The sequence below is a fragment of the Argentina silus genome (assembly GCF_951799395.1).
Source record: "Argentina silus genome assembly, chromosome: 4".
NCBI classification, from domain to species: Eukaryota; Metazoa; Chordata; class Actinopteri; order Argentiniformes; family Argentinidae; genus Argentina; species Argentina silus.
In genome coordinates this window covers 23,666,686-23,678,505 of record NC_139658.1, presented here as the reverse complement: position 1 = coordinate 23,678,505, position 11,820 = coordinate 23,666,686, and the positions used below count along the sequence as shown (strand labels likewise).

The following is an 11,820-nucleotide window of genomic DNA, read 5'->3' as shown; positions in this document are numbered from 1 at the left end:
CCAACAGATGTACTTGGCTTCTTTCCCTTGACTCCTTCCCTTGACTCCTTCCCTTGTCTCCTTCCTTCTCCTGCTTTGATTTGGGCACTGGACAAGACCAAGCAAATCCCCATGTCCCAGTATTTCAAAAGTGTATCAGAATTATCCAGATTCCTTTTAGCTATCCAGGATCAGATCGAGCTGGCTGATTTCCCCAGTACTACTAAAAATCTGCCAGATAGATCTGATCCTGTATTGCAAAAAAAGACTCCGGATCATTCTGACCTAGATTAAAAGTTTTGAAATACTGGACTCTTGTGATAGCACTGGACAATGACCAAGCAAATCCTGATGTTGGATGTCTTCTCTTCATATCTTCTCATTTCTTCTCAGATCACTGCTGATGAGGAGAAGATGAGGAGAGGAGGTTCGTTTAGACTATTGAGATTCGCCCATGGTTAGAGATGGGCACCTGAGCAGAGAGAGCTTGAGGGACTGAGGTATTCCCCAAAGCTTGCATCATCTCATCTCACTACCACATCTGACTGTTGTTGTGAAAAACATTATTTATTTATTTTTTAAATTGGATTTGTGATTGGATGGAGCTGCACAAAGCTAATTAAAACAGATGCGAATAAAGATAAACCAAAACAAACATTGTCTATCAGTCAAGTTTTTGTCCGTACAGATTTACATTATGTCATGAACGTTTATTTTCTATTGTAAAATCACCCAAATCCACTCTAGGTTTTCAGGTTTAGGAAGAGCTATCAATTTCATAGCTACGTTATCGTTACATTGTTTGTTATTTAGCTAAACTGCTATTGTTTTCCACTGTCTGCTATATAGCCTTTACCGAGTGACGCATCTCTGCCTATTACACATGCAGACAGGGATTCCACTGTCACATATTTTCTTGGCTGAATTAATTATAACACATTCATTCATATGTTCAGCAAAGGTCTGTATAATGAATAGAATAATACTACAGCTCGCCTTATCATTACAAAATAATCGGATCATGGTCTATCAACAACATAGGCGCCTGTATGCATAGTCTACAGTTCATGATTCGATGATTTAAAAGGTGGTGTCTCCAAAAGCACATCCATAGGTTGGTAGAAACAGCGTGCCGTGTGCAGAGGGCATTCTCCACGGGGAGCAGGGGGGTGCCAACGGGCCGTGCGCAAACCGCGTGTGGCGCAGAGGAGAGAGGAGGGACCGAAAACAAACAGCGAGTCACGTAGAGGAGGTGAGTGCCCGTTATAAGGGTAAAAATGTCGAAATTTAAATGTCCGAATAGACATATAACTAACTCCGATGTATAACAAAGAGCTGCGGTTTTTTTTTTAGGAAAAAAAAAATCGAACATTTCCAGCGCCTTGTTGTGGAATTCGTTGGGAAGTAAACAAGTACATTTTTCTCACAGCGCACTTTGGCCTACTGCGTCAGGCTCGGCGCGGGAAAGTCGTTTGATTTAATTATTTAATTGCAAGATTGAGACTTTGTCCCTGCAGAAATGTGCAGGTGGGTGGTGTATAGCGGTTTGTTTAGAAGTCAACACCACCGTTGGGACCCCCAGACGGGAGCGTGGTGCGGGTGTACCGTTAGTCAGGCAGTCAAGGCCGCAGGCGTGGGTGGGCGGCGCTGTCAGACACACAGAGAGAGAGTTCCCAGGCATGGGCGTCTGAAAGTGTAGCTCGGGGACTCTTGGCGTGACATTTGGTCCACGGTCTACTGTCAATGGTGAGTTTATTTCCTAGACCTAGTTAGCCCTAGCCCAGTTTAATTGTTGCTTTCGTGACCGTGTTGAATTGTGTTCCATTTTGTCTTAGCATAAGCATTAGCCTGTGCTAGCTGTTTACTGTGTATGGCCTTGACTAGCCAGCTACAGCAAGCTAGCTGGTGATCAGGGTGAGGGCAACTATCTTAACTTGCTGTGAAATGCGACTATCTATGCCAGCATAGTTAACCAGCTATGGGGATATTTCCATGTTTTTTTCTCCATGTTTTTAATGGATACAGTGTAACAATTGTTCTTATTTTAGTTACGCGTGGATAGATAGTCGATTTCACGCAAATGAGCTCATTTAGACGAGGTGACATGATGTGTTGTTGTTGTGAGTTGGAGGAGGTGATCCAGGCATGATGGAGGACAGGCATGATGTGCTGTCTCTGTCTTATCTAACCAGACTTTCATAGTAAGCTTTTGAGTCAAAGTTGAAGGATGGGATGTTCTGTACCATCATTCCTGTCCATTCAAGCCCCTTCATGTCTCTGCTCTGTACCAGGCACTGCTTTCACATGAAGGTTAAGATTCAGTAGTCTTCATTAATATACATACTGGTTGGTGCAGTTCAGATCTACCGTTTGTCCCCTGGAGAGAATACACTTTACATTTTCACATTATTGGTACAAAAAAATAAAAATGGTGTGAGACAGTATGAGGTGTCTGTTTTTGACGTGTGGGGGGGTGTGTATGTGGGTGTGTGTGTGTGTGTGTGTGTGTGTGTGTCTTTTCCCTTCTCTCCTTCTCTCTGTCCCTCGTTCTTTCTCTCTCTCTCCCTCCCTCCCTATCTCTCTCTCCCACCCTCCCTTGTTCTCTTTCTCTCCCCCTCTCTCCCTCTGTGTTCTCTCTCCCTCCCTCCCTCTCTCCCTCCCTCCCTCTCTCCTTCTCCTAGGTTACTGCTAGTGGAGATGAGTAGCAATGAGTGTTTTGGATGCGGCCGTAGCGGCCACTGGATCAAGAACTGTCCGACCGCCGGACGGGGCCGAGGCAAAGGTCGTGGGAGAGGAAAAGGTAAGGCAGCCTCTGGAGAAAGCCTTTTTAAATTGTCTCATTCAGTGCCGAGGGTGAATAAAGTCGCCCAAATTGTCAACATTCAAGAGTGCCAAGGGTGACTTTATTCACCGAAAATGCGTAGATGATGATGATGATGCGGCAATTGAGTGAAGTCCAATGAAAATGTAAGATTGTTGCTGGTTTTAAAGGCTTTTTAAACCGTCTTCCCATAACTCACCAACTGCCAAAGAGCTCCGGAACATTCACCACCTAGAGTGCCAAGTGTTTTTCTGTGGTGTTTTTACCCTAGCAACAATACTTTGATTGGCTACAAAATGAAGCATCATCATTTATGTGTTGACGTACTGGTGAATAAAGTCACCCTTGGCACTCTAGAATGTTGACAATTTGGGCGACTTTATTCACCCTTGACACTGAATGAGTTAAATCATTCCCTTTCCTTAAATTAGGGGCAAAGCACACCTCTACACCGCCTTAGGGCAATTTTGGGGGGGGGGGTTATTATGTTCTTTAGTTGTTTTTTTAAGATGAAAAAATGCCTTTTTGACAATGTGCCAGCACTCAGCTCCACTTCTGTTCAGTGGGTTGTTACCCTCTTTATTCACCGACAACAAGGCTGCACTGAACAGCCGTGTGAAGTCAAATGAACGGTGTTTCAAACTGCTTCTGCGGTGTGAAAGTTGTCATATGTCTTGACAGTCGCAAAGGAAGTAACATTGTTTGTTTTGTTTTGTTTTCCTGTTTTTTTTCCTGTTTTTTCTGCTCCTCAGATCTTTTCTGCTATCGCTGTGGGGAGCCCGGCCACGTGGCCAGGGACTGTGAAAGAACCGAGGACGGTGAGGACATACCCCCCCGCCCCTCCCGCTACCCTCCACCCTCCACACCCCCCCCCCCATCATATCCAAACCTTGATGACACAGTAGATCTGCAACGCGATAGTCTCGTTCCCAGACACATCAATCAAATGACTTTGCTCAGTAAATTCACTCCCAGTAAAGCCAGGTTTGAGTCGTTGTTATTACAGGCTTATATGCGCTGTACGCAATAGCCTGGAGACAAGGTTACCAACACCGGCCTCTATAGGAAATGTAGCTTTTAGAAACCTATTTAACCTGCTCAGGGGAGGCTGGTGGAGGTAGAAATCGGAGGACGGGCTCATTGTAATGCATGGAACGGGTGTTTGATTCCGTCCCATGCATTACAATGAGCTTGTCCTCTGATTTCTACCTCCACCAGCCTCCCCTGAACCTGCTTTATAAACAGTATGAAGTGGCTAAAAATGAGAATATGGAGAAGATAGAAACCCTGTGTTTACTACTGGAGGCCTTTGTATTTTACTGCCGTATTAATTATTAGCAGACAAATTGATTAGTGTTTACAGCTAACATATAGTATGGTGTGGAGCAGTCTCACCAAGCCCCACGTGTGTGTGTGCGTGTGTGCGTGCATGCGTCTGACATGCAGTATATCTGACCACGCAATTCTGGAATAGTAGTGTGTGTGTGTGTGTGTGTGTGTGTGTGTGTGTGTGTGTGTGTGTGTGTGTGTGTGTGTGTGTGAGAGAGAGAGACTAGAATAGTAGCCGTGTATGTGTAGAAGAGATTGAATGACGCTCTCCCGTGCCGTCCCTCCCGCTCCAGCGTGCTATAACTGTGGTCGGGGCGGTCACATCTCCAGAGACTGCAAGGAGCCCAAGAAGGAGCGCGAGCAGGTGTGCTACACCTGTGGCAAGGCGGGCCACGTGGCGCGGGACTGCGACCACGCCAACGAGCAGAAGTGCTACTCCTGTGGAGGCTTCGGTCACATCCAGAAGGGCTGTGAAAAGGTCAAGTGCTACAGGTAGGCGTGGGGCGGAGCGGGTCTCACTTTCCTTCTTTTCTTTCTCTCTTTTGTCTTTTCTTTTCTTTCCTTCCTTCCTTTCTTTCTCGTGTATTTCCCTGTGTTCCGACCCCCCCCCCCCCGTCCCTACCCCTTAGACGTGTGTGTCGATCTGAGATGTTATGATGGGTTCAAGCAATATGGTTAAGGCTTAACCATGCCCTCTGAGAGAGCGGCCATCTTGCTTATGTCTATCCAATCCATCTTCTGTCTACAGGAGAGTCCCGGGGTAGGGGCCAGAGGCTGGTTTGGGATTCAGGGGTTCAGTTGAGCAGCATGTGTAGGCCAGTGTATATGTAAGCTGCTGGTTTTGAATCACAATCAAATAGTGGATAAAAGAGTCTGAAAAAATAGCTTAAGAGACTTGAAGGTGAAGGCTTTGAGCATGCAGGTTTGAATCAGCAGAGAGCTCCCTTTTAAATCTGAAAGTGGGTGAGAGAGTCTTTTCACAGAGTACACAGGCTTGAACATTGAGTGCTTTGAGCATGTGACAATGTTGTGACAAGGTTATTACATAGCTAACCGTGGCTCACTGATTCTCTAGGGGGGGGGGAAAAAATAAAGCAATTCTCAAATCCACCTCCCTCTTGTGTCCCTTGCTCCTCCCAGGTGTGGCGAGATCGGCCACGTGGCGGTCCAGTGCAGCAAAGCCAGCGAGGTCAACTGTTACAACTGCGGGAAGTCCGGTCACCTGGCGAAAGAATGCACCATCGAGGCCACGGCCTAATCAGTTCCCCTGGTCACACCCCTCCTTTTTCTGATTGATGGTTGTATTATTTTCTCTGAGTCCTCTTCACTGGCCCACGGTTGGCAGCTGGAGGCTAGTCCCTGGTCAGTGGGCACTGACACACAAAGGAGGAAAGGGGTGGGAAAAAAACGAATCCACTTTCTGCATTTAATACAAAAAAAATAGTTCATGTTTAGTTTGGTAGAGGTGTTATGTATAATGCTTTGATAAAGAACCCCCTTTCCATGCCTCTGGCGAACAGGGATGAGTGAGTGAGTGGATGTATCGTTGGGTGGGCCCCCCCCCCGCTAGGCTTGTGTGAGAGTGAGCCTTAGTCAGAGTGGGGGGGCTACCAAAAAAAAAAAAAAAAAAAAAAAGAAAGGTGGAAGTTTTGGATTTCCACCGGTGATAAATACTTTGTTTCTGTTTCTGTCGGAACAAAAATGAGTTGGCCTGAGAGTGAATGATCTGAGACAACAGCAGAACTCGACTTGTAGGGTCTGATCCATCCCATCCAGACCTTACTGGCAGCACGCAGAAGGCGGGAGTCAACAGTAATGAAGTAGATGATGGAGGAATTAAGCATGAGGAAAGAATTGATTATGAATTCATAAAAAGGTGCATTCTTTTTGTAAAGTGTCAAACTGTTGGGTGTTCCACAGCTCACAGTATAACCAATGTTTTGATCCCAAGATTACAAAGTAGTTAAAGGTAATTGTACCCATGGAGGAAGTTAAAACTTCCTAGAAGAATGGAAAAGAAAAAAATAATAATTTTAAGTAAGAGAAAGGCGAATGTTTTCACAAAAATCAAAATGTTATTTTTGTACAATATATCACTTAGACTACTGTAAAAAATATCATTTGCTTGTACTCAGTTTTTAAGTCGGAAGGTAAATGCAACTGAAGTCCTAGAACATAGAAATGTAATTTTAACCTACCAATAAAACAAGGAGGACGGGGAGTGAGACTTAGTTTCTTTTCTGCGTTGTCTTTGTCGTTTCACCGTATCATTTACAAACGTATGTTTTCATACAAATTGAGGTAACACTTTATATATATATATATATATATACACACACAGTACCAGTCAAAAGTTTGGACACCTTGCCAAGAGTGTGCAAAGCTGTCATCAAAGCAAAAGGTGGCTACTTTGAAGAATCTAAAATATAAAACATATTCTGGTTTGTTTAACACTTTTTTGTTTACTACATAATTCCATATGTGTTCCTTCGTAGTTTTGATGTCTTCAATATTAATCTAAAGAAAAACCATTGAATGAGAAGGTGTGTCTAAACTTTTGACCGGTACTGTATGTGCAGAAATTACCAGGCATTTCCTGAAGAGTCCATGTTTAAATGTTAACGTTACAATAATAACCGATGCATTACTCTGTTTATTTGTTTAGGATTAGTTAAAACAAGCCCCACTGTCGGCTCCTGGAGTTGAGTTCAATTCTTTGAAGTGAATAAGTACCAGAGAGCGCTGGCCTGTAATGACTAGTAATTACCAGTGGAAACAGTGCTTACAGAATAATGTGCAACTGTTTTCCATTTGGGACCACATTTTCCAGCTGGTTGGGTCCTCTCCTAAGGAGCATTGATGTTCCATTGTACAGTTATTGAGACTGCAGAAGAGGCTGGGTGTGAGTCTCCCCTCCTACCGCCCCCGCCCTCCTGCTGTGGGACTGTAAAGAGCCGTGCTATATTGGAGTCAGAGGTTTCTGTCCTTTGAATCGCAGGATCAATTTCAGCGCCAGCCCAGAGACAGGACTTTCAGATGACGTCCCTGCTGCAGATTTAGCCAGGCTATATAAAGGTCTCAGCTCTTTGATATTCCTTCACACACTACAACACATACTAATTTTTTTTTATTTTATGAAACCTTTGTTGATACAGGGTATCCCGCTGAGACCAAGGTCCCTTTTTCAAAGGAGCCCTGCTTACATTAAAATGCATTACATTAATCTTACATTGCATTACATTAGCTGACTACAAACAACACATTACTTAGCCCTACATTACAAACAATTACACACAATTTACACAATAAAATCACTTAAGACACATATCAACCATATCCAAACTACCCACAGTTCTGTATTTTACACATTGTTCACACTATTCGGGCAATAATAGCAAGAATTCCAAAACAGTATTAGCACATGTAAATCAAGGTTTTGCAAATGTGCTCCTAAAGTTGTAGTTACCTGTTAGTGATTTACAGAACTGAATACATGATTGCCTTTCATCTTGAGGAGGAGGAGAAGGCGAAGTGGTGTGTCTTACACCTGTTTATTCAAGCAAAGTTCAAGCGTTTGAGGAATAGCAACTTGCCCTCTGCACTAGTAAGGAGATAGGGCCCTGTGCCACTGTACCATCCCACAGCTGGCTCTCTGGGGCATCTCACTGATATTGTTCAGTCAGTCACGGTGTTCATTTCATCAGTGAATAATTCAATGGCTGCAGAGACAACTGCACCACCAATACAGCAAGGCATATTTCAGTTTGAAATCGTTCCGTTTTTTTAAATTTGAATTGTCACGATTGCATCAAGAAATACTGCAAATGAGAGGGATTGTGTCTTTGTTCATTGAGGTAGTTAGTCAGTAGCTGACGGTTCGACAGTAAAAGTGGGAACGACTCAATACTCCTGTGGAATGAAGGCTCGAAGGGGGACGGTTATAATTATATCCAGAGCTTTTACTGCAAGAAACAACTGCTACACTTAAGCTTAAGAGGAATGTTGTGAGTAATGGTGTATTTGTGAAGATTGACAGTTCAATAGGAGGGGTTGTTGACGTAATTGGAGCTCTCATCACCTGCTCATCAAGCACAGGGGATCTGGGCTGGGTCCCAATAGTCTTAATATGGCTTCCTCTCTTCCCTTGTCTCCTTTCCTGAATCCTCACTGATGTGATCGATCTGTGTGGGTAAATCGATCCTCGGCGGATGGCCTTCTCGTTGTCTTCACCTATCCATTGCTTTTCGCATCAGGGCAGAAGGAGGAGAGGAGATGAGGAGAGGCAGGGAAGAGAAGCAGCTTTGGAGTATTGAGATGCAGCCGGTGGATGTTCGGTTGCCATTCACTAGACAGCTTAGTGAGGGACAGTCATATGGAATTCGCTGCAGGTAAGAACCCCTCTGGGCTTCAATACAACACATCACACCAACGTATATTCGCATGTGAGAAGACACCAGTATGAACAGGAATAACAACAGTGAATCGCACCTGCATGTGTTACATTGACACCTTTTTTTCTGTACACAATGTAGGTGAACATGTGCAGAAACTATCTTTTTTTGTTTGTTTCTTTGTGTATACAGTAATTGCTGATCTGATCTGTTCATTTATCAAGCGGTATTCGTCCAGGTAGACTCCAAGACAATGTCCATCAAGACCCCCTCAGAGTCCTCTGGTCCAACTGAAGATGGTTACCAGCAACAGAGAAGAGAGGGGACAGAGAGAACCTCTCCTACTGTCCAAGACGAGACCGGAGACAGATTCAGCATCAGCTCAGTGAGCCCATGTCCAGCACAACCAGACCCCAACCTTAACCTTGACAGTACAGCTCTCTCAGACAGCAACACTGGAGATCTGACCAAGCTGCCGGACGTGCTGAGTCTCTCCCAGGACAGCCTCAGCAACCTGGGCCTCCTCTCCTCCCCGGCACCCCTGGAGTCTATCAGAGAGCTGGACGAAGGAGAGGAGGCGCCTGGGTCTGGCCAACGTAACCCTGGAGACGGGGCGGTGAGAGTGAAAGACCAGGAGGACGACCACGACAACCAGGCCAACCAGAACAACCAGGCCAACCAGGGCGACCAGGACTCTAAGGCGAGCCTCAGGAGGAGAGACTCTGAGGTGCTTGGGAATCCAGGCTCGGGTGAGGCTCTGCGAGGGCCTGTCTTTGTACAGACGGTCAAGTCTATAATGAGGTCTATCCACGACGTGAACGCGTGTGGCGGCGGTCTCACCGATCTTATAAACTCACCCAGGGACGTGTCGAACGACGGGTCACTTCAGGAGTATTACCACACAACCCAAACAGAGACGTGTGAGGGGGCGGGTCACAGCTATCCGAATACGTGCGGGGTTCTATCCAGGCTCATCGACCACAACGCAGTAGAAGGCTACGTTGATTCCACCGATGTATCAAGCCTCCGCGATCTAGAATCGTCCTACGTCTCACTGCCAAAGGCACGCGGGCTCAGAGGAGAGCATGATCATGACCGGAGGGAGGTTAACCCTGCGTGTGCTGAGCTGTGGGGCTCCAGAGGGATGGTGGGATGCCTTGGAGGTGAGCTCAGCTCAGATAAGGGGACAGGGGAGAGCCGAGGTCGCGCAGTAACAGACGTGGAGGCCGGGAGGTCGAACGGGTCTCTGTTTGATGTCCTGAATGCGTGCAGGTCGAAGGTCGAGCAGCTGGAGCAGCTTAAACAGTCGTCATATGAACTGACGTCTCAGGTGGGTTCAGTTTTCTATTCGTCCACAATATGGGTCGGTTTAACAGGCATGGGGGGAGACATTTCTTGTACAAAATTGTACTTTCGATGGAGATAGAAGAGCCTTGATTCGAGAGGCTTGATCTGAACCGGCCCTGAGCAGGACTGTCTGTTTGATTCAGGGGGGGCTGGTGGGGGTAGAAATCTGAGGATGGGTCATGGGCAGTATAGGGTACAACAAGAATAGGCCTAAATGTAAAGAAGTAGTAGACATAGTATATTGGTTAATAATATAATACATTACTATACTGTATGTGTCTCTCCCAGCTCCAGTCGGCCCAGGCCATGGCTTCCGGCCTGCAGGGCAGGGTGCAGTGGCTGGAGCGGGAGCACAGCCTGAGGCAGAGGGAGGCCCAGGACCTCCTGGAGGCGCTGGAGAAGGCCAAGGGGGAGCTGAGGGAGAAGAGCACCGAGATGGACCAGGCCGCGGCGCAGATCCAGCTGCTCCAGCTCCGTCTGGAGAAGCAGCAGAGTGGGGCGGGGTCCTCAGAGGGGCTGGCTAACGGACACACTGTGGCTCTACGGGCCTCACAGCAGCCTGGGAGGGATGGTGCTGACTCCAGGGTGTGTCGACTGTTGTGACTGCAGTGCAGACTCTAACGTAAGCGCAGAAGCACGCGTAGGATTCAGATTCATCGTCATTCGAACATGTAAGCGTAGTAGCATGAGTAGGATTTTGGAGAGAATGTTGGTGTTGTATTTTATTGTGATCGGTCTGAGGAGTTGTAAGGTTGACTGAATAAAGAACAAGAGAAATAATTCTGTATGTTTTAGTGATCATATGAATGCGGGAAAATCAAATGTTTGAAATTCCAGGAAATGTAATGGAACTTTTCTCAACTAAATTGTTATTTCCTTTTTATTGAACAGTGATACAAGCTGATGAGTGTTTTTATTTTTTTATTATTATTATTTCTGAGGGACCTATTTTAATAACCTTGTTGTGACCAGGCTTTCGCGTGAGAGCAACGTGATTTGAAGGCCTACGCGAGACGACCTAATTCTAACAAGTAAAGAATATAGACACAACATTGCTGTTGTTTTGCACTACAAGGTGCCACGTCTCTTCTGTCTCCATAGAATTTGAAAGATGATACCGTAGATTAACCTTGAGGCCGAGGCTTAATCGTCCTTGTCTAAGAGAGTGGTGTTGTAACTGGAGTCAGGCTACGCACAGGGTCCTGCACTTTTCAACACTTTCCCCGTGAGTGTGCAGTTAGGTGTAAGTAAGCACCGTATGAATGAATTATTCAACATGGTCAGGAGTTACCATGTAGGTTAAGTGTGGGGGAAGTATGTTTTGCGGTATGGGTTGAAAATACCTGTGTAGTGAGGGTGGATGTCATATTTCTCACATTGGGGATAAGAACGATCAACTATAGGCCTGTGAGAACTGTTGCCTTTTATTAATAAACACACACACACACACACACACACACACACACACACGCACACACACACACACATACACACACACACACACACACACACACACATCCACACACTCCCCCCCCCCCCCCCCCACACACACACATCCACACACATGCACACACAGACACACACACACACACACACACACACACACACACACACACACACACACACACTCCTACCTTTCATTATACTACAGAGATAGAGACAAGGAGACAACCGCTTTAACGATTTTAACCATGTTCACGGTTGCACATTTATTCAAACAATAACCAAGTGACACTTCGCTGAGAGCTGGGAAGCTGTCTGTCATCACCATGGAGATCCTCTAGAGGGAGCACATGAGAAGGAGTGAATGTGTTTTTTTTTTGTGTTTTCTTTTCAATTTATGCTCAAGAAGCAGCAACAAAATTGGAAATATCTGACATTTTATATCAGATGACTCTGCTCAAATTACTCTTAGCTTTGTTTTCGCCAGAGAAGTCAAATGTATTTTTGGGC

At 45.6% G+C, this 11,820-nt stretch overlaps 1 protein-coding gene across 1 annotated transcript; it reads left to right on the top strand.

Annotated features, from left to right (window-relative positions):
* The first annotated feature begins 1,166 nt into the window (after positions 1–1,166).
* cnbpb (CCHC-type zinc finger, nucleic acid binding protein b) lies at positions 1,167–6,360 on the top strand. The gene is made up of 5 exons (XM_083668188.1): positions 1,167–1,231; positions 2,661–2,779; positions 3,553–3,618; positions 4,423–4,621; positions 5,270–6,360. The coding sequence occupies exons 2-5, from the start codon at positions 2,677–2,679 to the stop codon at positions 5,385–5,387; spliced, it is 486 nt and encodes a 161-aa protein (XP_083524314.1). The 5' UTR covers positions 1,167–1,231; positions 2,661–2,676; the 3' UTR covers positions 5,388–6,360.
* Positions 6,361–11,820: the final 5,460 nt, after the last annotated feature.